Raw genomic sequence first — 27,625 nt, 5'->3', positions numbered from 1 at the left:
GGAAACGTACAAGGCCTCTATAGTTCTGAAATCTGCATGTGACTTTTTAGGGGTTAAGGAAAAGTTCAGGAATTTGCAAACAGCTTAAGACTTGCAAATAAGGCTGTTCAAACCCATGAGTAAATCAGAATGCACAGGCTTTTAGGGCAGTCAAAGAGAGTTTTAAGGCCTGAGACTTGAGGCATTAAGGACCTTGCCTTGTAACCTGATTAAGAAATGCCCCTGCCTGCCTATCTTATCTGTGTCTCAGGATAAGTCACAATGCCTTTAGCTATTTCTGATTTAGGCCTGGCTGGGCGTGGATCTGTACTATTTTGATTATATCTGCTGGTTCTGATGATCTCATTACTTTGTTAATTAAATTTTTAGCTTATTTTAATCTCCCTTTAACAGTGCACTTTTAACCATGGGGAAGAGGAAGTAGCTCCTCAGAGAATAGTGTCTGCCCCAAAGGTGGTTCTGCAGCCTTCCTTCCTGTGCTTCAAATTATAGCCTCCTGTCAGGTCTGCCAGAGAAGCCCAAAGGCCCAGGTTAAACATATTCATTAGGGGGATTTCCCTGGTGGTCTAGGTAGGTAGGTGATGTCACTCAGTCGTGTCCGACTCTTTGCGACCCCGTGGACTGTAGCCTACCAGGCTTCTCCATCCATGGGATTCTCCAGGCAAGAATACTGGAGTGGGTTACTGTTTCCTTCTCCAGGGGATCTTCCTGACCCAGGGATCGAACCCGGGTCTCCTGCATTGGAGGCAGACGCTTTAACCTCTGAAGGGGATACAGGTGTGATCCCTGGTAGGGGAACTAAGATCCTGCATGTTGCAAAAAATAATTATCCAGGGACTTCCTGATGGTCCATTGGGTTAAAAATCTAACTCCCATTGCAAGGGATGAGGGTTCGATCCCTGGTTGGGGAACTAAGAACCCACATGTGGCACCTAAGGCCGGGTGCCACAGCTGGAAAGCCTGGGCGCTGGCACACAAGATCCCACATGCCCCAACAAATATTCCGCTTACTCCAGCTAAGACCCGACACAAACAATAAATGAGTAAAATAAGTAAATATTTTTAAAAAATTCATCCAGGTAATTTAGGAAGACCACAAATCACACTTATGGGGAGAAGTGCAAATAGCCCTAAAACTCTGGAAATTGCCAGAATGAAATGCCCCAGAGGCTGTACATGGACCAAAAGCAAGGCCTCCAGCAAGTGTCATTGTCCCTACTGTTCTTCTCTTTCTACTTATTCCTCTCTCCCTCACCATTCAATTTTGTTCGGGAATTATCTGTTCATATCCTCTGCCCATTTTGTGGATGTACACTGCATGTGTTAAATTGGCTTTTCTGTGTGATTTATCATTTGCAATACAATGCTAGCTCCCTGATTGATCTCTTCAGGCAGAAGACAGACTCCGAAAGGACTCTCTTCAGTTGCAGTTATCTGCTGCTGCTGCTGCTGCCAAGTCACTTCAGTTGTGTCCGACTCTGTGTGACCCCATAGACGGAAGCCCACCAGGCTCCCCCGTCCCTGGGATTCTCCAGGCAAGAACACTGGAGTGGGTTGCCATTTCCTTCTCCAATGTGTGAAAGTGAAAAGTGAAAGTGAAGTCGCTCAGTCGTGTCCGACCCTTAGTGACCCCACGGACTGCAGCCTACCAGGCTCCTCCATCCATGGGATTTTCTAGGCAATAGTACTGGAGTGGCTTGCCATTGCCTTCTCCGTGCAGTTATCTACTAGCCCCTATTCCTGCCACTTTATGTAATGCTAATGCAAGGAGATCCAACCAGTCCATTCTAAAGGAGATCAGTCCTGGGTGTTCTTTGGAAGGACTGATGCTAAAGCTGAAAGTCCAATACTTTGGCCACCTCATGTGAAGAGTTGACTCACTGGAAAAGAGTCTGATGCTGGGAGGGATTGGGGGTAGGAGATGGGGACGACAGAGAATGAGATGGCTGGATGGCATCACCGACTCGATGGACATGAGTTTGAGTGAACTCCGGGAGTTGGTGATGGACAGGGAGGCCTGGCGTGCTGTGATTCATGGGGTCACAAAGAGTCGGACATGACTGAGCGACTGAACTGAACTGAATGCAGAACATACGCCCCTGGACACTGGCTCTTTTAGATGAATAGGAAAAAAAATGTTGGCTCTTTGTTCATTCTGTCTAGGCCAACACATTAAGAATATCAACTCTGCAAAAGCTTAAAAAATATTTTTGCTTTGTTGTCATTAGTCCTTCCTTTTGTTCCTTGTGGGGTTTGGTGGCTAGAGGTTTTAAAGTTTCATGCAGTCAAATCTATGCTTCTCATTAGAGTGTATTTCCACATCAGAGTTCCTTGCAGTTCCTGCTTTGAAAACCATTATGAATATAAATCTCAAAATATACAATTAATAAAAGACAGTTTAAATATTGTAACTGTATATTATATGTACATGATTGTATATATACGTAATTATAACATATAGCTATAATAGCCCAAACCAGCACAGTGTTTCCTAGTGTTTACCAGTATGACAATGGACTAACAGAGTCAGGAACTTGCTTGTCTGATCTCCAACCGCATGCCTATTGTGTGTTCTTGATGTTCTAGAGGGAACTGTTAAGAACCTTCCTTTCCTCTTTCTTCCTTTTTCCTCAAAAAAGTCAGTCCAGAGAAGCAGAATTGAGCAAAGTAGGTATGGACTTCAGGGCAGGATTGTGGGGGCTGGGGAGTTGGAGTGATCCAGAGGTACTGTCAGAGCATGAGTGGAAAGGGGACTTCCCTGTCTGTCCAGTGGTAAAGACACTACCCTTCCAATGCAGGGATCATGGGTTCAATCCCTGGTCTGGGAACTAAGATTAATATCATTAATCTTTTTAATATTCATCAATCTGATAGGTATTAAATGCCACTTCTTTTGTTTTGCATTTTCCTGACTATTAGTAAGATTGAAAATCTTCTACTTTATTAATTATCCACTTGTCCTTGTTATGTCATCAATTTTTGTTCCTTTATTTTGACTATTTTTCTCTTCTTGGTTTTTGTCAACTTGTAGGAGTTCATCATGTAAAGATATTAATTTATTACATTTTAATTTTTACTGTGTATTTAATATTAATAATAATTTCTTGGGATAAAACTCCCTGGTGGTCCTGTGGTTAGGGCTCCATGCTCCCACCTCTGGGCACACTGGGTCAAGCCCTTATTGGGGAACTAAGATCACGAGTGCCCCGTGGCATGGCCAAAAGATAAATTAACTTTTAAAAATCTCTTGTTTTTCTCATGTCACCAAAGATCTGCTGGAGAAGTGATTGGCTACCCACTCCAGTATTCTTGGTCTTCCCTTGTGGCTCTGCTGATAAAGAATCTGTCTGCAATGTGGGAGACCTGGGTTCGATCCCTGGGTTGGGAAAATCCCCTGAAGAAGGAAAAGGCTACCCACTCCAGTATTCTGGCCTGGAGAATTCCATGGACTGTGTAGTCCATGGGGTTGTAAAGAGTCGGACACAACTGAGCGACTTTCACTTTCTTTGCTTATCTTCCAGCCTTAAGAAAAATTTCCCACCCATCCCTACTCTTGTGGATCTATCTGCACATTTTAAAACTTTTCTTCTACTGGTTTTTATTGCAGTGATGTAGTCCAAGTGGATTTTATTTTGTATATATATAGCAGTCTAACTTGCAGCTGGAAACCCATTATTCAGGACTATATAAAATAAATCAATCTCCACCTTTCTGCAATGTTTGATGTCAACCTTAGACTTTTTCCTATGCACAAATCCTTTGATATGTGTATGTGTGTGTATGTTTACATACATGCACAAATCCTTTGATATGTGTATGTGTGTGTATGTTTACATACATACACAAATACTTACACATTTACCATGATGTTTTTGTTTTATTCTTCTTCAGTATGCTTTCTTTGCTTAAAATGCTGAGAAGGAACTCCAGTGTATGGCTCCACTTCATTCTTTTAAAAGGCATTCTTTCAAAAGCATGCTATCTTAAGAATTGACAAACCTGACTCTTTAATCCATAGCCAATTAACTGTTCCCAGATGAAGAAGTCCCCACGGTAACATTTTCAGCTGTCCGGCTTTCTAGGTCCTGCTCTGAATTGCTGTTGTTTAATCTCGAAGTTGTGTTCAATTTTTTTGAAACCCCATGGACTGTAGGCCACCAGGTTCCTCTGTCCATGGGATTTCCCAGGTGAGAATACTGGAGTGGGTTGCAATTTCCTTCTCCAGGGAATCGTCCCGACCCAGAGATCAAACCCGTATCTCTTGCATTGCAGGTGGATTCTTTACCACCGAGCCACCAGGGATGCCTGCTCTGAATGGTAAGCCCAAATTTCTACAGGATTCTTTACTCAATTACCTAAGGAGGGAATCACAGTACCTGCCTCTACAAAAAAAGGACAGCCTTCTAATGGGTCACCTTCCATCAGTCAGCTCCACAGTCTCTCAACCTTCTGCGTTCGGTGGCTTTCTTAATGAGTTGCAGGTCTGACTTCTCCCTGCATGAAAAAGGAGAATTTAAAGCTCCACTGTTCTACTGGTGACCTTTTTTTGGTGCTTTTTAATCCATTCTAAAGGAGATCAATCCTGGATGTTCATTGGAGGGACTGATGCTAAAGCTGAAACTCTAATACTTTGGCCACCTCATGCGACGAGTTGACTCACTGGAAAAGACTCTGATGCTGGGAAAGGTTGGGGGCGGGAGGAGAAGGGGACGACGGAAAATGAGATGGCTGGATGGCATCACCGACTCTGTGGACATGAGTTTGAATGTACTCCGGGAGTTGGTGATGGACAGGGAGGCCTGGCGTGCTGTGATTCATGGGGTCGCGGAGAGTCGGACACGACTGAGCGACTGAACTGAACTGAACTGAACTGAATCTATGGGAGGTTTGGGGGTAGATACAGTTAAAAATAGTGGAGATGATGGGATTCCAGTTGAGCTATTTCAAATCCTGAAAGATGATGCTGTGAAAGGGCTACACTCAATATGCCAGCAAATTTGGAAAACTCAGCAGTGGCCACAGGACTGGAAAAGGTCAGTCTTCATTCCAATCCCAAAGAAAGGCAATGCTAAAGAATGCTCAAACTACCGCACAATTGCACTCATCTCACACGCTAGTAAAGTCATGCTCAAAACTCTCCAAGCCAGGCTCCAGCAATATGTGAACCGTGAACTTCCAGATGTTCAAGCTGGTTTTAGAAAAGGCAGAGGCACCAGAGATCAAATTGCCAACATCCTCTGGATCATGGAAAAAGCAAGAGAGTTCCAGAAAAACATCTATCTCTGCTTCATTGACTATGCCAAAGCCTTTGACTGTGTGGATCACAATAAACTGTGGAAAATTCTAAAAGAGATGGGAATACCAGACCACCTGACCTGCCTCTTGAGAAACCTGTATGCAGGTCAGGAAGCAACAGTCAGAACTGGACACGGAACAACAGACTGGTTCCAAATAGGAAAAGGTGTACGTCAAGGTTGTATATTGTCACCCTGCTTATTTAACTTCTATGCAGAGTACATCATGAGGAACGCTGGGCTGGAAGAAGCACAAGCTGGAATCAAGATTGCCGTGAGAAATATCAATAACCTCAGATACGCAGATGACACCACCCTTATGGCAGAAAGTGAAGAGGAACTCAAAAGCCTCTTGATGAAAGTGAAAGAGGAGAGTGAAAAAGTTGGCTTGAAGCTCAACATTCAGAAAATGAAGATCATGGCATCTGGTCCCATCACTTCATGGGAAATAGATGGGGCAACAGTGGAAACAGTGTCAGACTTTATTTTGGGGGGCTCCAAAATCACTGCGGATGTTGATTGCAGCCATGAAATTAAAAGACGCTTACTCCTTGGAAGGAAAGTTATGACCAACCTAGATAACATATTAAAAAGCAGAGACATTACTTTGCCAACAAAGGTCCATCTAGTCAAGGCTATGGTTTTTCCAGTGGTCATGTATGGATGTGAGAGTTGGACTGTGAAGAAAGCTGATTGCCGAAGAATTGATGCTTTTGAACTGTGGTGCTGGAGAAGATTCTTGAGAGTCCCTTGTACCGCAAGGAGATCCAACCAGTCCATCCTAAAAGGAGATCAATCCTGGGTGTTCATTGGAAGGACTGATGCTAAAGCTGAAACTCCAATACTTTGGCCACCTCATGCATCGAGTTGACTCACTGGAAAAGACTCTGATGCTTGGAGGGATTGGGGGCACGAGGAGAAAGGGACGACAGAGAATGAGATGGCTGGATGGCATCACCGACTCAATGGAGATGAGTTTGAGTGAACTCTGGGAGTTGGTGATGGACAGGGAGGCCTGGCGTGCTGTGATTCATGGGGTCGCAAAGAGTCGGACAAGACTGAGGGACTGAACTGAACTGAACTGATAGTTAAAAATAACTGAAGACTCCTGCAATATTTATTGATCTCTCATCAATCTTTGATCCCATAGACAGGTACCACTTAGCCAAGTCATATGATTTTGATATTGATTCAAGGTTTTTAATCTTCCCTCAGAGCTTTTACTGCCACAGAATTGCAGGCAGGGTTCATTCATTCCTCAAATATGTATTGATGCCACTGTTTACCAAGCCCTGTGTTAAGTACTCTGTATATACTGCTGAGCAGAATCATCACAATGCTGGGTAGTTATGGATTGCTTTGAACAAATTCTAATCCCAAATGTGATTAAAAACATACTTTGTCCTCAACTCTCCTTTGAAGCATCTATTTAAATATTTGATGCAGATTTAGCCTCCCTTATGTCTTCCTGCCACAGGAAACAACAAGCTCAGCATCTTTTCCTATTGAAAAGAGAAGGTATTTAATGCTGTAGGCACCACCACAGCACTTTCCAAATGATTTTTGTCTGAATAGTTTAGTGTCTTTTTTAACAGAACTAATATTGTTGATATGGGTTAAAGATCATTTGGTGTTCAAAAAATATTTGAGTCCTTATTATATGTTAGACACACTGTTCTAGGATCTAGACCCAGAGGCTATTTTTTTTTTCTGCCATGGACTCCTTTAGCTTAAATATATGAACTCCTTCTCAGAACAATATTTTTGTAAATTCATAAGTTAAAATATATTGTGCTGCAAAGAAAACCAATTGCCCTATACCTTAGTTAACAATGTTAACTCATTTATTTAAGCCCTGATATTGTCTTTAAATTTGAAAGAAAACTATTAATTTTAATGGGAAATTTTATTATGGATTACATCTTACATCTTAACCTAAGACATTCAAATAATTTTCAAAGATTTAAATATATATGTGATATTTATACAGATATATATCGTATATAACCACACATGCAAATGTAATAAAACTTTGTATAAGCAATAACAACAAATGTGAAAGTAAGCTAACAAATAATCCAATGAAGGCTTATTGTACTCACTCAAAGAAGGAGTGAAGACTGGATAATGAATGATGTATGTACAGGGAAAAATGAGGGCGTCTGACATTAGAAATCTCATTATTCATTGTACAGTGTTTTCTTCATAGACTTTTCAATCTTCTGGAGTTTGTTACTGACGTCAAATTTTGCTTAAAATAAGCTTAACATTTTATCTCCACAGCACAAATAAAATCAAAACACATGCACACAACAGACCAAAGGGTTGTAGGAAATGAAGATTCTATGTCTTCATCTCTTGCTTGGTTGTTGATGTTCCATTGCTAATCCGTGTCCCAACTCTGCGACCCCACGGACTGCAGCACGCCAGGCTCCTATGTCCTCTACTATCTCCAGGAGTTTGCTCAAGTTCATGTCCATTCACAGGCAAAGCAAACATGTTTGTGTTCATCAGAACAGGGCAATTCGTTCTGATAGAAATTTATTTCTCAAGATATTCTGACTACAAAAACCTCTTTTGAGTGAATTGATGAGTGTGTCTTTGCCTGCAATCATAATATTGACACAATTTCTCATACTGTGTATCTTTAGTGTGTTTTGGGTAAAATTTTCTTTATATTGGGCATAAAACGAAGTTTGCCAAAAGACTTTTCTACGAGTTATATTGCTGAAAAGTCATTAACTGAACATTGATTTGGTGAGATACGTCTTTTATTAGCCATTAGCATATGATTCTCTAGACAAAACTTGAGGGTCCATGGATTTAGCTAGGGGTTAAAAAGAAAAACTGAACAAAACAGACACAGACACTTGCCTCTAAGGATCTCATATTCCTCACAATCTACACAGATGATAATTCTGTTCATAAGGTCAATTAGTTCAGCTCATAGGAGGTGCAATTTGTTCCTTTTTTATAGTCCCAAGTCATAACACAGTCCTCCTCAGAATCAAAGTCCCAAGAAAGTACAATTATTCTGTTTAAGGGTGTTTACTTAGATGTTTACCATAGCCTCCAAAATCTTCCATCCAGATCATGTCTTTGATGCTACTTGATCTAGATTAAGGATAGGCAAAGAATTGCCCCAGGGGTAAACCCATTACCTCCTGTGTTTTGCCAAGCTCATATAGTTGATAGCTCCCTCTACACTACACTAGCAAGAGTTGAATACATGTAACGAAGATCCTCTAGCCCACAAAGTCAAAATGTATATTCTGACTCTTTATTTTAAAAAGTTTGCCCATCTGACCAAAATTTCTAGAGTTGCAAGTGTTATTGAATATTTGAGCAGGCCTTGGACTGCTAGGAGATCCAACCAGTCCATTCTAAAGGAGATCAATCCTGGGGGTTCACTGGGAGGACTGATGCTAAAGCTGAAACTCCAATACTTTGGCCACCTCATGCAACGAGTTGACTCACTGGAAAAGACTCTGATGCTGGGAGGGATTGGGGGCAGGAGGAGACGGGGACAACAGAGAACGAGATGGCTGGACAGCATCACAGACTCGATGGACATGAGTTTGAGTGGACTCCGGGAGTTGGTGATGGACAGGGAGGCCTGGCGTGCTGTGATTCATGGGGTCGCAAAGAGTCAGACATGACTGAGCGACTGAACTGAACTGAAAGAAGCTTCTTAAGAGAAGCAGCCTTGGTTACAGATTTTCTTATAGCTCTCTTACAAAGCAAATAAGAAATAAAACTTAAGAATGAATCGTCACTTTCTAATTTTCTAATACCAGAATTCTTATTGCTCTGGTGCTTAATGGGTATAATAATACACTTAGAACTCCTGGGTGATTTCTTCCTTATTCTTTGGATAAGATTATGTCAGGTGAGTGTATGTTCCTCACTTTTTGTCTCATCACAACAAAGATTTGGAGTGACGGACATTAAAGCCCTAGGCGGGTCACAGCTCTCGGGTCTCGGACAGACCGTGTTACAGCTCTTAGACAAATCAGTGTTACAGCTCAGTGCTACAGCTCTATTTTATTTAGAAGATAGCAGGAAAATCCATCTTCAAGGCGTGAGGGCACCTCGATCCAAAGACACGAAGAGAAGAGTGCCCCAGCACGTGGGAGAGAGAGAGCTTTGGCTCCTCTTTTTATGTTTTTTAACCCCTGGGCCTGCCCTATGTAAATTGGGCTTAGCCAGGAGTGTTGTTTGTTTTACCTGAGGTCCTCACTCCGTGGACCTTCCTCTGTTCTATTTTCGCGGGCTTTTCCCTTCCTTGTCATTTGGCCACCTCCATTCTGGACTCCTTTTCCCTACCTAACAATTAACATCTTAAATGCACCTTAAATGCAATTTATCAGGTGCCTCCGGTTCTAGTTTCACGTACTTTTGTTTGTTTCTTCTCACTCCCCCTGTTAGGACCACATGATTCTGCTTTGGGCAAACCTGTGTCCTCTTTGTAAATTTGTTTCCTTAGTCTAGAGAGCAATTTTCATAGAGATCTTATGTGGGTTAATTCCTACTCATTTTCATATTTCTGACTTTTTGTTGCTGTGGGAAAGATTTTTCTGATTGTTTTTTTCTGTCCCATCTCTCTGAAAGTTAGGCTTTCAGAGCACCTGTATGGCTCAGCAGTAATAGATCCACCTGCAATGCAAGAGGTGCAGTTTTGATCCCTGGGTTGGGAAGATCCCCTGGAGAAGGAAATGGCAACCCACTCCAGTATTCTAGCCTGGAGAATCCCATGGACGGAGGAGCCCGTGGTGGTTACAAAAAGAGCTGGACAGGACTCAGTGCCTAAAAACAACAACAGATTTCTCTTTTACAATAATTTTCAGAATACGCTATAAAAATGTACACACTTACACTATTTAATTTCTGTCTTCCTATCAGATTCCATAATGTATGGGACCAGTCTGTTCTGTTTGTGGCTAAATCTTCAATGCTTAGCTAGTACTTTATTAGTTAATCAAATTTGTGAAATGAACTTATGAACACCACAGAACGTTCATACATCAGATATTTAACAATGAACTTATTCTCAGCTCTTGCTAGGAGGGTCAAAGTAAGAATGTACCACCTAAATGTTTTCCTGAATTTCTTACAAAATTATATAAAATTGTTCCATATTATAAACTGATAAATGTATCAGAATTTAATGCGAATATAGTTTGGAGGGAAGAGTGTCTTTTTTTTTTTTTTTTTAAGTTAGCAAAAGAACAATATAGTTTGTTGTGTTTCTCTTTCTCCTGGACACCAAGAAATTCAAAAGTAAATGTATTTATTTACAAGAATGTTCTCCAAACCCAGATTCCTGGTAAAAATTCTTTCTTCTTTCTTTACATGTTAAGCTTTTATTCACTTTAAAAATCTGTTAGATATTTGCTTCATGTCAAGTTGCCTCAATTTTGAGTTATTATAACTTGATCCTGTTTAAGACTCATAACTTTTCTCATTATAGCAAGTCCAGATCTGCAAAATTGCTAAGAATGAAAGCTACAACTGGTGGTTCTGAGTGTCCTGAATTAAATTATATGACTGCCTTCAATGTGGGAAAGAGGGGTTGGGGAGGGATGGTGTCCTTGAAGTCACTTTTTTTTTTAAAGCAGCAAACTAAATTGGAGTCAGTTATCCACTCCTCATGGAATTCGAACAACTTATTAGTACTGATTAGTATACTGCAGAAGCAATTCAGCAAAAACTTGGAGCTTCTTGAGCCATAAGTGTGGGACATAGCCTTGCCTCTGTGTATCTAGTTTGAAACTAGGACCTGCTGGGTCACTTCTTGCTTCCATGATAGGCAGGTTTTCAAATTACTTCTCTTGCCTCCTTAAATAGAGCCAGGGGGTTGGGGTGGATGGGAGAGCAGGTGACTAAAAGAGCTCATCCCTTTAGGAGGTGGGGGAACTTAATCACAAGTCTGCACTTGCTTCAGATGATTAAACAATGAGTGTTTATGAAATCAAGAAAAATATTTTCCCCCCAGAGTTTTCTTTTCAAAGAGTTCTCTGTACGCTCTGGCTAATTTAAAAAGAGCCCCATAGGGTGCTTATTTTTTTTACACATATATTGCCAGAGTAGTTCCTGTTTTGGTTTAAATGTGTTCCTTCTTTTTAGTCAGATGAAAGAGAACTTTCTTTAAAAAGAACTTGTCTGCTGATCCTGTTTGTTAGAATGAGCCTAAATAAAGCTTCTGTTAAGAGTTTAACTGTTGAGCTAAGTCCTCTCAGCTAAATTATCTGGTAATTTTCATTCTTAGTTGGGCTATGTAACTGGAATGCCCTTATTATCCTCTTTCCTACCTGTAATGTCTGTCTCCCCTGAGGACTCCTCTGAAGTAAATATCTTGAGGAAAGGGCTTTTTCTCTCAATTTAGTTGGCTTATTCTGCGTGGAGTGTGATGTTGGGGTGTGGGTGTGGGGAATATGCTAGGCACCATAAGTGAGTAAGTCATTAATTCTGCAATAGACAATGACCTAAGAGAGGAATGGCTCAGTCTACCCATGAAAAAAATGACATCTCGAAGGCTTCAGAGGTGGTAGACAAATGTCTAAAGGGGAAGGGCCATGGAAAGAGGATGTAGAAGCCCCCAGAGTTGGCCCCCACCAGCCTAGCAGGCCACTCTAACAAGAAGCTTTCTTAATGTAGCATTTCAGTCAAGAGGAAATTCTGGAATGATACAACAGGAAAAATAATTAAACAAGCAAACGAACAGAGAAACAACACACTGAACGTGGATGAAACTCACAACTTTATGCTAAGTGGAAGAAGTCTGCTACAAGATACAAGGCTGAGACAGAGGGCAAGAGGACAGGGCACAACCATTAAAAGAAAGACACAGCTGTTAAGGATGCAACATAAACTGGTTAGAACCTATTAGGTACAAGATGGCAGAAGACTCGACTTCCTGTGGCCCTTGAGCCTCATTATATGCTCGTTGTAACACACCAGCATGCTGAACGACACACCCACAGGCACCATGACAGCTCCAAGGCCAACCATTAAAAGCCAAAACGTGGCCAAATTCTTTGAAATCACTGCTCCTTGCTCAAAATAGTTGGGATAATCCTGCCATTTGTTAGCCTATGAAATTACCCAGCCCATAAAAACTAACCACCCCATATTTGGTGGCCACTCTTGCCTTCTGAAACTCCAATACTTTGGCCACCTGATGCAAAGAACTGACTCATTGAAAAAGACCCTGATGCTGGGAAAGACTGAAGGCAAGAGGAGAAGGGGATGGCAGAGGATGAGATGGTTGGCTGGCATCACCGACTCGATGGACGTGAGTTCGAGCAAAGCTTCGGGAGGTGGTGATGGACAGGGAAGCCTGGTGTGCTGCAGTCCATAGGGTCGCAAAGAGTCAGACACGACTGAGTGACTGAACTGACTGACTGACCTGCCTTCTGAGGCACTTCCCAGGTGGTGCTAGTGGTAAAGAACCTCCCTGCCAATGCAGGAGGCGTAAGAGACGTGGTTTTGATCCCTGGGTCAGGAAGATGCCCTGGAGAAGGAAATGGCAACCCACTCCAGTATTCTTGTCTGGAGAATCCCATGGAGAGAGGAGCCTGGTGGGCTACGGTCCATGGGATCACAAAGAGTTGGACACGACTGAATGACTAAGCCCTTGCCTTCTGAGATGGACCACATTCTGCCTATGGAATACATCCCTATGGTTTGCTTTTGAATTCTTTCCTGAGGGAAGCAAAGGAACCTCACTTGGTGGCCTGTCCCAGGGCCTTGCCTGAGACCTGGGACATGACCATCCTCTCTGTGTTCTATTCTCCCGCAACAAGGCCATGGATTCTATGATTTCCATACATAAAATGTCCAGAATGAGCAAATCCATAGACAGAAAGTAGGTTATTGGTTTCCTGGGACTGGGAGGGCCAGGGTTAAGATTGAGATTTTGTTGGGGGAGATGAAAAGGTTCTGAAACTGATCATGGTGATGGTCGCACAAGCTGGTAAGTTATCTCAAAATTATTGAAAGGTACACTTGGAATGGATGAATTTTATTTTATGTAAAATACATCTCAATAAAGCTCTTTTTCAGAAAGGTGAGATCATCCATTCAAGGGGACTAAGGATAGAATTTTCAAGGATAAAGACAAAAGTACTCATTTTAACTCTCATAGCCCCCACCATCTAAAGATTGTACAGAGAGGTTTGTTTCTACAGGGAGATTCATTCCTGAGTGCTGTGTCTCTTACTACTGTTTCAATGTTTGAAATCTACTTGTGCAATAAAGAGCAAGGTCAGACATTAAAAACAACAGGGAGACAGACCATTTCTTGAGTTTGACGGTGGTCATCACAGTCAAATTTCAAATCAGTTTTCAGAAGATGAGAATGTTTTCTATATTTTGTTGAAAATGATGGAAAGATTTAAAGAGACTTCTATTAAAACACATGCAAATATAGAATGTTTTCAGCACATGCAGTAATGCTAATAATGGACCCTTTGCTTTTGCATTTGACTAAATCAAACTGTATTATAAATATTATCTAGGCTGAAGATTGGTTTTGCTTCATTTATAAGAATTTACTAGCCAAGTGGTTAAGGAAGATTCTTACTTTATTCCCTTTAGAAAATATAATGCAATTTGACATGCTAATCATAGCCTCCCCATTTTGTTTTTCTTTTCTTTAGAGGACTTCTCTATAGCTAGAACAGTCTTTTTCAGGAATTTGTATCTAACTTGCCATGCCTTATAGATGGATACATCCTAAATTGCATTTTCCAATGGGATTTCAACCTTTGAATTCCTGCCTAAGTATATCCAAATGCATGATGATGATGATTTTCACAGTCATGCTGCTGCTGCTGCTAAGTCACTTCAGTCATGTCCGACTCTGTGTGACCCCATAGACGGCAGCCCACCAGGCTCCCCCATCCCTGGGATTCTCCAGGCAAGAACACTGGAGTGGGTTGCCATTTCCTTCTCCAATGTGTGAAAGTGAAGTCGCTCAGTCGTGTCCGACCCTCAGCGACCCACGGACTGCAGCCTACCAGGCTCCTCCATCCATGGGATTTTCTAGGCAAGAGTACTGGAGTGGCTTGCCATTGCCTTCTCCAACAATCATGCTGGATATCTATATATGTAGGGCTTCATATTTATTCATCACACTTACTTTTGCAACTTGGATGCTCCTTTGTTTTAGTTGGACATTTAGTTTGAAAGGGATGAGGCAACATTACTTAATGTATGTAAACTTTACTTTGAGATTCTATTTATTTATTTTGGCCACACTGAGTGGCATGCAGGATCTGCATGTGGGCCAGGCCTGAGATCAAACCCATACTTCCTGCAGTGGAAGCCTGGAGTCTTAACTACTGGACCTCCAGGGAAGTCCCTACTTATTTTAAATTCACGTTCCTTAAAAGGGACAAGTTGCTGCTTTTCCTAAAAGTGAAAATAAAGGCATGGACTATACCAACATTTGATTAGATGATTATCTTATCAAGCTTCCTGAGTATTAGCTTCTCTTTTGAAGAGTAACATATAGACATCACTAGACATACTCATTTGCCTATTGTTTCAGAAGCTGAGAAAAATGCATTTTACCCAGACTGCAGAACCTCAGAAAAGTGAATAACCACTCACTTAAAACATATTTGATACTTAAAAAGCAGCTTTTACATATTAAATTAGTATGCTACTTTTTTCCTTTTAAGGGACAAGATTTCTGTTGGAGATAGTACATGCCTGGCTATGAAGTTTTTTTGCTGGTTTTATCTATTTACTTATCTTTCGTGAGAAGAGAGATTTTATTTTTACTTAGTTTTTGGCTGACCTGGGTCTCCACTGTTGCATGTGGGGTTTCTCGAGTTGCAGTGACCAGAGGCTACTTTTTGTTGCAGTGCGCAGGCTTCTCATTGCTGTAGCTTCTCTTGTTGTGGGGCACAGGTTCTAGGCTTACGGGCTTCAGTAGTTGTGATGGCACAGGGGCTCAGTTGCTCCAAGGCATGTGGAATCTTCCCGGAGCAGGGATCAAATCCATGTCCTTTGTATTGGCAGATGGATTATTTATTCACTGTGCCACCGGGGGAGTAAGTCCTGTTTGCTGAATTTAAATTGTAGAATGTTGCCATCACTTTTTAAAGCAGTTGTTCAGAAACATTAGTGCTAAACTGTTGAACCCCACCCCTTGAGTTTCTGATTTAGTAGGTCTAGAGCCAAAGGTTTGCATTTCTATCAGTTTCCTGGGGTGATGTTGAGATGGCTAGCCTGGGCTCACACTTTGAAACCTGGCTGCCCTATGGGTTGGCAGGAAGGGGAGTTCTGTGTCTTCCATATTCAGAAAGTTATAACTCTATAGTTAGGCCAGGGCCATAACTTATAAGAACTTTGTATGATTCCTCAAGGCTTTCAATTTTCCAAAGTTGATTCTTATCATCTGTCTCTTTCCCCACACTGTTGTTAAACCGTAAAACTGAAGTAGACTGTTGGTGCTAGGAAGATGCAGATAAACATCCAATAAGCCTGAGCAGTGGGGGATTGCCCCAGGAGACAGAGTAGATGGTGGCAGCTTTAAAAAGAAAAAAAAGTAAGTGAAATCATAGGGTCTGCTAAAAGGAAGGGTGAGAAGGAGAAGCACGTTACACCCTCAGTCGTGTCTGACTCTTTGCAACTCCATTGACTGTTGCCCACCAGGCTCCTCTGTCCATGGGATTCTCCAGGCAAGAATACTGGAGTGGGTTGTCATGCCCTCCTCCAGGGAATCTTCCCCACCCAGGGATGGAACCCCTGTCTCTTGCATCTCTTGCATTGCAGGAGGATTCTTTACCACTGAGCCACCGGGGAAGCTGGCGAGAAGAGACAGACACAAATGCAACCCTTCTTGCTGCTCTCCAGCTCTTTCACCGAAGCCCTCAAAGCTCACTGGATGCCACTTAGTTGTTGGAGATAGACTGTGGGGCCGACCCACTTCCTAGTTCCTTCTGCCAATTTAAGTCAAAGGAGAAGCGAGATGCTAAAATAGTCTAAAATAGAAGGTATTTTTTTTTCTGCTTTCTCTTATCTGCCCCTAGGGATAGTTTTCATTCCAGTGAACTTATTTTATTTGGCAGATTAATGTTTTAATATGTCCTTTGATTCATTTTTCAGTGAGCCTTTTAAGAAATATAGCTGTATTTTCCAGGATATGTCAGCCATGAGAACTCTCCCAAGCTGCCTTGAATTTTGTTTTTTCCTTAGTACCATCTTTACTAATTTCCAAAATGTTTTAATACTTTTATAAGATTTTATTTCTCATGATTCCTTTAAAAAGGTAGTATCAGGAATTCGCCTCCAAGTTTTGTAGTGTAGACTTGAGGGTTTAAATCTGGTTGTAAGACCTTGAGGAAATTATTTATTTTCTTTAGGATTGAAACCTCACATGTTAAATGCAGACAATTATACTTACCTGGTGGTGTTTCTGGGAGAGTTAAATGGGATGCCTCAAAAATACTTAGTACACGGGAATTCTCTGGTGTTACACTGGTTAGGACTATCTGGTCTTACTGCTGAGGGCCCAGGTTCATTCCCTGGTTGGGGAATTAAAATCCCACAAGTGGAGTGGCACGGCCAAAAATAAATAGATACATAAATAAATAAAATGTAAAAATAAAATGGGCTTCCCAGGTGGCGCTAATGGTAAAGAAGCCGCCTGCCAATGCAAGAGATATAAGAGATGCAGGTTCAATCCCTGGGTGGGGAAGATCCCCTGGAGAAGGGCATGGTAACCCATTCTAGTATTCCTGCCTGTAAAATCCTATGGACAGAGGAGCTTGGTGGGCTTCAGTGCATAGGGTCACAAATAGTCAGATATGACTGAATTGACTTTGCAAATGCAAAAATTAAAATAAAATACTTAGTACAGTGTCTGGTTCACCTTCAATGACGTTAATTTGTATGATCATTGTTATTGCTACTCAGAAGCAGCTCTTTAATCCTTTTTCCCAATTGCTTTAACAAGAAGAACAGTTTTGCCCCAAATCTATACTTGTCACTGTCTGATTTCTAGTTCTCTTATGTTTCTTGATCTAAACCTAGTACAAGGGTCTTAGTTTGTGCCCTTGAATTCATATCTAAGCAAAGCAAACAGGTTGGCAGGTGGGGAGGCTCCTAAAAGTGGTCTGCTTCCCATGGATAATCAGGAAAAGAATAAACAAAAGGCATTAAGTCTCTAGTTGAAGAGATGAAAGATAAATTATTTAAAGATTTAAATAAGAATTAGAGACAAAAATAGAAGTCACTTCAAATGACCCAGTTTAATTCATCATCCTTAGGACTTTCCAAAAAATATATCTGATCATTTCACTTCCCTCCCCAAAACACTCACTCTCCCCTCACTGCCAGGTAACTATGGCCCTCTTTACTCACCAGTTTTTTCAGCAATATTTATCTTCCTCATAGTGGTTTGCTGCTGCTGCTAAGTCGCTTCAGTCGTGTCTGACTCTGTGCAACCCCATAGACGTCAGCCCACCAGGCTCCCCTGTGCCTGGGATTCTCCAGGCAAGAACACTGGAGTGGGTTGCCATTTCCTTCTCCAATGCATGAAAGTGAAAAGTGAAAGTGAAGTCGCTCAGTCGTGTCCGACTCTTAGCAACCCCATGGACTGCAGCCTACCAGGCTCCTCCATCCATGGGATTTTCCAGGCAAGAGTACTGGAGTGGGGTGCCATTGCCTTCTCCACATAGTGGTTTAAGTCTTTAAAATACTTCCAGATCAGGTCCCCTCTTTTTCTTTCTTCCAGAGGCCTATCTATGGGCCAGCTTCACTGATCAGATCACTTAGCAGAGATCACTCACTTTGGGGACTGGCTTCCTTATCTCCTTCTGCCCCCATACACACCCCAAAATAAATACCCTGTCTCTATTTGCTATTGACACTCTGTAAAGCACTCTCCTGCTTGAACTTGTACTTGTTGATTTAGCTGTGAGTTTTCTAAAGCTAGCACCAAGGACACCTAGGACTCTGAAGTAAATTCACAAGAGGAACACAATAGATAATACTTTAGTGAATGCCTTCAGCAACAAGGAGGCTCATCCAGCTCAGCAAGGGAGTCTCTGGGCCTAAGGCTGCCTTTGGGGAGGGAGGGGCCAGATAAGGAGTAAGACCTCTGCTGAGTGGGGATTATAGCAAGGGGGACATGAAAAGGTGGTGGGGGAGGCCTACTGGACAACCTTGTGAACTATAATACAGCCATTAAAAAAAAAAAAATCTGGGACTTTCCTAGCAATAATGCAGGAAGCCAGGATCACAGGGATGAAGTGGAAGCCTGGAGTTTAGGAAGGACTCCTTATGAACAACTTCAGGATAGAATGGTAATGTGAGAGAGTGGCAAACGACACCCCTGTGTAATCTGATATATAAAAATACTAAAATGTGTCTACATAACACGTGGAGAAATAAGATAAATGGGAACGATGTGGAGACTTCCACAGTATTTCTTAAGCAGCATATCCAAGTCACTTTGGTCTCCATTTCATTTACTTTGGAAATGCAGCCTATCCTAAAACCACATTTATGTAAAACACTATGGAATAATCTAACAGTCATGGAAGCCAGAAAGACAGTGCCACAGAGGTGAGTTACTTATCTTCTCAAATATTGACTGTCCGATTTTAAGCAAGACAACTTGCTCTGTGTGATCTGTCAGCTGACAAACTGCAAGTCACGTTGCTTTTTGCTTTTTTGTGTGTGGGTTTTGTATGTGTGTGTGTGTGTTTGCAAGTCATGGTTTTCATGGACTCATTTGTATTTAGATAATTATCAGTCGACAGCATTTACTTTGTGTTGGCCTGTTTCTTAGGCATTCACAATAGTGAATGACAGAAGATGCCTGCCCTGTGAGAATTTACAGACCAGAAAGGAAAAGGGATTAGTAAACATAGTAAATCTAGTATGTCTGATCAGTACCAGGGCGAGGGCAAGGGGAAGCAGAATACTGTAGACACTTACACAAGCCCAGAGAGTCAGGCAAGTCTTCTTGGAGGATAAGCAGATATTAGATAGGAAAAAAAAAAAGTGAGGGGATATTCCAGGCAGTGGGAATAGCATATCCAATGAATAGCACAAAAGCCTAATTTAGTGCTCTCTTATTCATAGATTAATAGTTTTGATGAGTTCCCAAACGCTGAAATGCAAAAGGTGACATTTAGTGACTTAAAATTTATTCACTTAAAAAGACTATGCTTTATTTTCTGATATGGATACCTTTCTTACTTTGGGGATGTTAAAATGCCATCTTTGCCCCAAAATGATAGTGACAGCAGATGATAATGTAATTCTTTAAATAACGTCTTTGGCAAAATAAGATTTTCAGACTTGTGTTGATTCCTAAATTTTACTAATCTATGAAATAGAGAAAGAAGTTCATTCCCTCACCCTATATAAAATTTTCTTTTTTTATCTCTCCCTTTTTTGGTTAACACAATTACTCAAAAAGTCTACAGGGAGCTGTGATTTGTTAGTTCAGAGCAAACAGTTCAGGTAAACAATTGAACTAAGGGATGGGAATATAATCCAGCCCTTTGAGGATTCTAGTTGCCTGATAGTTTCCTCTATAGAAAGTACCTTCTGAACTCTTAAGCACTCCAAAAGATCTGACATTTGTCAATTGCAGATTTATTTTGAAACCCAGGTTTTTGGATTGTTTTGACATATTCCTTAAGGTTGTTTTTTTTTTTTTAATAGTGCTTTGAAAATTTTATAGAATTTTAGAAATTAATTTGATAATTATATATATTATCACAGGCAATTTAATATACCTATTTATCTATCTAAGGACTTCCCTGGTGGCTCAGACAGTGAAGAATCTGTCTGCAATGTTGGAGACCCAGGTTGGATCCCTGGGTAGGGAAGAGACCCTGGAGAAGGGAATGGCAACCCACTCCAGTATCTTACCTAGAGAATTACATGGACAGAAGCTATAGGCCATAAGGTTGCAGAGTCAGACACGACTGAGTGACACTTTCAGAAGGCAGGAGGAGAAAGAACAGTTCTCACTCCTTGCCCCACTCTCCCTGTTTTCTATCTGTCTATGTATGTGACTTCCCTAGTGACTCAGGCAGCAAAGAATCCGCCTGCAAAGTGGGAGACCTGGGTTCGATCCCCAGGTTGGGAAGATCCCCTGGAGGAGGACATGCCAACCCACTCCAGTATTCTTGCCTGGGAAAACCCACGGACCAAAGAGCCTGCCAGTCCATGGGGTCAAAAACAGTCAGACCCGACTGACTAAACAACAAAGTTATTCCACTTAGTCCTCATAACAACCTCTCCATTTTTGGAGATTAGGATGCAGAGCAGTTAAATAACTTGCCTAAGGACACAGAATGAAGAGTTGGGTTTGTAAGTAGTTGGGAGTGCCCTGTAGTTTAGCATATTAACAAGATGAGAAAGTGCCTTTACAAATTCAAAATTTCAAGAAATACCTCCTAGTTCCTTGGATGGGAACAGCCTTACCAAACTTCTGGAAAAATATTACTAAACATATATATGTCCAGATTTGAAAGCCATTAGCTATTAACATTGTCCACTATCTAAAGCTTGCATTTAGGACCAATATTTACCTCCTTTTTTCCCTTCTGAGTACTCCCTAGATCACCCTAGTGTAAAAGAGTAATTTCTTAAATCCATTTATCTCTTACAGGAATGATTTAAAATGGGAAACACACATACAATAGAAAACAGTGGGAGGAAAACCCCTTCAAGAATATGTGAGTTCAACTTTCTGTTAACTCTATTCTACTGATTTTAAGAAGCATTCAGAAAGGGTCCAGCTGCTGTCTGGGAAGGCAGTTAAAAGTAGTGGCCATTTCATAATGTATGCAAATATTAAATCATTATGTAGTACACTTGAAACTAGCATGATATTGTACATCAAATACATTTCAATGAAAGAAAAAAAATGTAGTGGAGAAAACACGTGCTGGGAGACAGGAATGAATTCGGATCCTAATATTTTGTTAATTTCATTATTTCTACTTTGCAGATGAGTCAGTTTAAGCTCAAAATTTTTGAAGGACAAAAACTCACCTGACTTCTAATCTAATGCTCGAATGACTGATGGTGTACGGGAAATGAACAGAGCACATGAGTAAGGGTGCTGGGGGTTAGAAGGATATCAGAAAATCCAGATCTAGGGCTATGGTAATTTTAAGGATTTACTTGTTTCCCTATCTCCATTTTGAGTAGTGCAAGAGGTTTCACATCCCTAGGGAAGTAATTACCATGACATTTACTTTTAAGCACAGTTCTATCTGTAGAGTCCTAGAAGGAAACGAATGTATCTATTTACCATTATTTTTGATGCACTGACGCATTTATTCAAAGAAAACACTTTCATGTCAACGCTTTTAAATAATTCAGTTTTACTATCTTTTATTTATTTCACATATATTGTGTGTAAATGAAAAAATAACCTAGAAGCTATTCTTTCAAGCCCAGTTTTACATATTTCATTCAAACAACAAATTTTTTTCTCCTACTGCTTTATGGTGAATTGTACTTTTCCCTTCATTTCTATACCCTTTGGCTTACTAGTGTTTTGCAATATTGATGACCAGCTAAGCTCAGGATATTTATTTCCATCTGGTAGAGTTCAACTTCTGCCTCTTGTTTCCTTTCTCCATCTGCCCAGCTCACCATCTTTTTTTTTTCTTTTCCCCTCCTCTTTCATGGAGTTCGGGTTAACCCTCTCGCAGGCCTAATCGTTTTAGCAGGCTCACGCCTTTCTATCCGCCCCCCCCACCCCAGTTTGGCAACTAGGTCTTCAAGTAACCTTAAATGTCTGCCCTAGTACTTTCACAACCTTCACATTTTATCTTTATTTTCTTGTTTTATAAAGAACAGCAAAAGGCGAAGGCTGAGGCAGTTACTTAGTTTAGAAAAAGAAACAACCTTCGGTTTTGTGCGTAAACGGTGCAAAATGCATTATATAGATTTTTTTCTGTTTATAGATTAAACGTTACGGTTACCATACTTATCTTCAATAACAGGTTTTCTTATCAGTTTTAAGATGGATTCAAGTAAGGATTCCATTCTTCTCTCCTTCTGACTCTTGATGTCACTGAACAGCAACCATAAAAGGCTTACTAACCCTCGAGAGCCGGTTCGCTCCACTTTTCTCCACCCTCCCTGTATCCTCAGCACTCGTACCCGCACCCCGCTGCTCATCCCGCCCGTGGAGCCAGCCACGTAGCCTCGGCGTCGGGGACAGGATGTAAACAGCGAGTACAGTCAGCGGGCCACTGCCGTGCAGACGTATCCGTGCCGCCGGCGCGGGTGTGCACAGCCTACGCCGGGCTGCTTTTATCTGCACGGCCTCAAGCCTCCTCGCAGGCTAGCCCAGGCAGAGTACTCCAGCAGAGGATGGGCTGGCGCGGTGCCTGCAGTTGCTGGAGAGGGAAGGAGGAGCTAGGGCTGGGGGGCGGGGCTTTCACACGCGCACCCCCGCTTTCCTCCTGCCCCCGCCACCCGCTCCCCCTTCTCCGGCTGCCACTCCGGGCTTTATTTGTTTACAAGCGGATTACGTCAGCTCCTCCCTCTCTTCCCAGTCTAAAGGCCCGCCCCCTGGCCCTTTTTTCCCGCCCCCTCCGACTCAGAATCTGCTTTGCGTCACAATGGCGCGATCTCTGGATTGGCTGGAGTCGGCCGTCACGCTCCAGCTACGCCACTTCCTTTCCGCGGCTCTATAAAAAGTGCCGCACCACCCCGTTATCTCCGAGCCCGTCGGAGCTGGAAATGCAAGTGTTGGGGACGTCGGAGGCTGCGGAGCTGGAGGCGGAGGCGGCTGCGGAGGTCCGAGCGATGTGACCAGGCCGCCGTCGCTCGTCTCTTCCTCTTAACCGCCGCCTCCTGTGTCGAAAATAACTTTTTTCACTATAAAGAAAGGAGAAAAAAAGTAGCCGTACGCCGCTCACGCCCTCTCTCCCTCTCAGCCCTCTGACTTGTGAGGGAGCCCGGGGTGGCCGCTCCTCCGTCGGGGCCGCGCCGCCGAGCCCCGGCCGCCCCGGGCCGCCCCCGCCCGCCGCCCCCATGCATCCCTTCTACAGTCGGGCCGCCACCATGATAGGCGAGATCGCCGCCGCCGTGTCCTTCATCTCTAAGTTCCTCCGCACCAAGGGGCTCACGAGCGAGCGACAACTGCAGACCTTCAGCCAGAGCCTGCAGGAGCTGCTGGCAGGTGAGCGGGCCGTGGTGGCTGGAGGGCGAGGGACGCCGCGGCTGGGGGACGCGGCCGCACTTGGCGGGGCCGGGCCGTCGGGGCCGCGGCGTCCCCGCAGCGCTCCGGGCGGCCGCGCTCGAGTCCGGCCGCGGGACGGTGGCTGGCGCGCCGGGCGGCCGCTAACGGCGGGTCCCCGGGAGGGCTTGGGGGTTGGGTCGAGGGCGCTCCCTGCCTCCCCGCGGTCGGCCGACGGAGGGGGGAAGAAAACTGACGCACAACAAAGAAACTAAAGCCGACCGAGGCGGGAGCTGCGGTCCTCGGGCGCTCCGCGGATTTGGGGGGACAAAGGAGCCGCGGGGCTGGGGTGGGGTCGGCGCCCCCTCCCCCCACTCCGGTCCCGCCGCTGCGGGCTCGGGGGCGAAACGGCGCGGCTGCCCCGAAGCCCGCTCGGGACGGACGTGCGGTCCCCCCGCGCCTCCTAACCCTGTCCATTAATCATCGGATTTGTCACCGGCACAATTACAGCCCTGCCCAGAGCGTGGTTTAGGGTGGCTTGTTTTCCTTCCCTTCGGGGTTAACACTCCGGTGGCGCTTCTCCTCCGAAGTCATAAACCCCATTGTGTGCGGCCAGGGTGGGGTGCAGAAAGTAAACAGCTTCCCGCCTGGCCGCCGGGGCCGTCCGGCTGGCGCAGGCTGCGCGCCTGATTCCCGTTTTGGCGGCTCAGCCGGTTGGTTCCCAGAGATTGTTTTGTCCCGTGCAACTGTTATTTCTAAAACCCTGCCCTGCTCGTTTTCCATCCACGCACATCTGCGAATGCGATGGTGGGCTTTTAAAAAAAGTTGATACTCGGCATTTTCACTCAAAGGAGCCAACGGAAGAAGGAGACTAAGGCGGGAGCCGGCAGTAACGGCGTCTAAGCATTGTTTTTTCTCTTCTTTTCTTCTATAGAACATTATAAACATCACTGGTTCCCAGAGAAGCCCTGCAAGGGATCAGGTTACCGTTGTATTCGCATCAACCATAAAATGGATCCTCTGATTGGACAGGCAGCGCAGCGGATTGGACTGAGCAGTCAGGAGCTGTTCAGGCTTCTCCCAAGTGAACTCACGCTCTGGGTTGACCCGTACGAAGTGTCCTACAGAATTGGCGAGGATGGCTCCATCTGTGTGCTGTACGAGGCCTCACCAGCAGGAGGTAGCACCCAAAACGGCACCAACGTGCAAATGGTAGACAGCAGAATCAGCTGTAAGGAGGAACTTCTCTTGGGCAGAACAAGCCCTTCCAAAAACTACAATATGATGACTGTATCAGGTTAAGATATAGTCTGTGGATGGATCATCTTATAATGGATGGATAAATTTGATTTTTGCTTTGGGTGGGCTCCCTTTGGGGATGGATTATGGAATTTAAACCATGTCACAGCTGTGAAGATCTGGCACAAGATAGAGTGGTAAAAAAATTTTTTTAAGTGACAGTGCCATAGTTTGGACAGTACCTTTCAATGATTTTAATAGCCTGTGAGTCCAAGTAAATGATCATCTTATTTGCTAGGAGTGAAGTCCTAGGATGGTTTCAGTTTCTCCCAGACATGATACCTAAATTTTTACGTCAGTCCCTTTAATGCAAATTTGTATTTCTTTGCAGTAGAACTTGCAGAGAAAATTTGCACTATTACACTTAAAAGTTGTTATCCTCTTTGGCAGCTCAATAGGAAAGCTCAACATTTTAAACATGGTAGTACTGGAAATTTTATGACAAGACTTTTACCTAGCACTTAAATATGTATAAATGTATATAAGACAAAACTAGTAAGCATGACCTGGGGAAATGGTCAGACCTTGTATTGTGTTTTTGGCCTTGAAAGTAGCAAGTGACCAGAATCTGCCTTGGCAACAGGCTTTAAAAAAAAAAAAAAAGACCCTTAAAAAGACACTGTCTCAACTGTGGTGTTAGCACCAGCCAGCTCTCTGTACATTTGCTAGCTTGTAGTTTTCTAAGACTGAGTAAACTTCTTATTTTTAGAAAGTGGAGGTCTGGTTTGTAACTCTCCTTGTACTTAATTGGGTAAAAGTCTTTTCCACAAACCACCATCTATTTTGTGAACTTTGTTAGTCATCTTTTATTTGGTAAATTATGAACTGGTGTAAATTTGTACAGTTCATGTATATTGATTGTGGCAAAGTTGTACAGATTTCTATATTTTGGATGAGAAATTTTTCTTCTCTCTATAATAAATTGTTTCTTATCTTGGCATTTTAATCAATCTCTTGTCATGATTATAGAGGTTCAGCTAAAACAAATACATTTCTCAAAAGACTTAGGTTCTCTATAAGCCATGTGAATGTCAGTTGCACACTGGTCATGCTGCAAAACATTTGCTAAGGAGTAAAGATGATTTTTGTATACAAATTTAGGTGTTAGGGGGTAACATACTTTGCTAAAAGTTCTAAAGTTGAAACATTGGACACAGTCCCAAGCTAATCATGTGAAATGAGGATGAGACAAAGGTAACATCAACCAGAAAGAGTTACTCAAAGGATTACATTTCACTGCTTCCCTGTTGAAGTGAAGAGATAAACGTTCCATTGTGGCCCACCTTTGAAAAAGTTATTTTGCCCCATGGATTCCTTGTTCATTTAGAAAATCCTGGGGCAGGTGACCCATAGTCTTAAAGACCAGACTAATCACTGCAGAAATTGGGTGCTTTTTGCCTTTCGTCAGCTGCAAGATTTATATAAAAAAATCACTTAAGCTGGAATTCAACAAAAGGTATGTTTGAATTTTTATTCTCAAGTTGAAATGCTGAGTTCTTGATGCATCATTTTCAGACTTAAGATAAATACTGAGATCCTAAATGAAACAAATGAACACTTAGTGGAGTGTAGATTGCTCCACAAACCCGTATGATAAAGCTGTTTCATGATTCTTTGGCTGTAGGAAGAATAACATGGTTTTTCAGTACAAGTTGAAAATGAAAAATTTCTGAGTTTTTCTCTACACAAGTACGTTACTAACATAGTGTCTTTTGGATGGTGTTCATGTAAACATGTTCAAATGGGAAATACACAATCTAGGTTATTTGGGAATCAGTCTGAAATAAGTTTGGAGTTTTATTTCTCTCTGTGCATTTTGATTTTTGTGGAGACAAAGGAATACCCGGCTAAACAAGCAGGTATTTAGAATACAAAGGTTGTTTATATACTTTACCAGCAGGCTGTCCTTGAGAGTTTGAATTATAACCGTAACACATGGACTACACTTGTCACTTAATGGTGTTATTTTTCAGTCTGTTCCTTGGAATCCTGTCCCCACCCCCTCTAGTTTTTCAAACAGATTTACAATAAAATAGCTGGTAGTATGATTTTCACACAGATCTTACCCCCAGTGCTGACTGCCACTGTTTACCAACTACGTTTGGTAACTCTTGAAGCTGTGTGTGCCTGTGCTCAGAAGCTAGTAACTGGTAAAGCTTTGCACACTGGGACCTGGGGCGAAGGATGACTTTCAGGCAGTTTAGGGGGATATATTTTAGTACTTAAAACTTCTGTCAAGCCTTTTCTCAGATGGGGAGTCATTCTTGAAGATACTGACATCAGACTTTTTGGTACTTGAAAGAAATTTGATGCGAGGATAACTTAATGAAAACAGAATTCAGGTGATGCCTGGCGTATAAGGAACTGGTAAAAGTTCTTTAAAAGGCCTGCAAACATCACTGAGACCTAGCATCCAGCTGTTTCCTGTGACTTCAATCTTAACATTCCCCAGACAATTGTCTCCAGTTTAGTAACTATTTAATACATCTTTTTCATTGCTTCTGAGGCTGTTTTACCAAGCCATTTTGATAAAAGCAGTTGAGTCTCTGTTGTATCCTCGTACAGGTGTGTGTCAGGCCTATACACATAGACATTTGTAACAGTGTGTTGTGTACTTTTTAAGAAAACTTTAATTGTGATAGAATTTAAAGGGCATTTTACACTGCTTGAGTTTCTTAGGGATCCTTTCTTGGGATCTGCTTTTTTTCTCTTCAACTGCTTTCAATATTGTTAGTTGCCACTGGCCCTAACATTCCTATTTATTGGCACTAAGTTTAGAAATAATTACTTCGAATTTTAACAGGTAGTTTTAAAATCACTTTCTTTTCTTCAAATGTAAATATTGTCTTGCTCT

At 42.4% G+C, this 27,625-nt stretch overlaps 1 protein-coding gene across 1 annotated transcript; it reads left to right on the top strand.

Annotated features, from left to right (window-relative positions):
• Window positions 1-23,006: 23,006 nt before the first annotated feature.
• Window positions 23,007-25,711, top strand: BTG1 (BTG anti-proliferation factor 1). Its single transcript, XM_055395839.2, has 2 exons — window positions 23,007-23,475; window positions 24,407-25,711. The coding sequence occupies exons 1-2, from the start codon at window positions 23,328-23,330 to the stop codon at window positions 24,772-24,774; spliced, it is 516 nt and encodes a 171-aa protein (XP_055251814.1). The 5' UTR covers window positions 23,007-23,327; the 3' UTR covers window positions 24,775-25,711.
• Window positions 25,712-27,625: the final 1,914 nt, after the last annotated feature.

Source organism: Moschus berezovskii, chromosome 6 (assembly GCF_049115385.1).
Source record: "Moschus berezovskii isolate FMDL1 chromosome 6, NW_MosBer_1.0, whole genome shotgun sequence".
Lineage (NCBI taxonomy): Eukaryota > Metazoa > Chordata > Mammalia > Artiodactyla > Moschidae > Moschus > Moschus berezovskii.
Note: the sequence above shows the minus strand (reverse complement) of the source record. Positions and strands in the feature narration are given on the sequence as shown.

Excerpts from the sequence above, each read along its gene's own strand:
- BTG1 (XM_055395839.2), top strand. The coding sequence starts at position 23,328 with ATGCATCCCTTCTACAGTCGGGCCGCCACCATGATAGGCGAGATCGCC. Across the intron at positions 23,476-24,406 it reads CCTGCAGGAGCTGCTGGCAG|AACATTATAAACATCACTGG; the intron begins GTGAGCGGGCCG and ends TTTCTTCTATAG.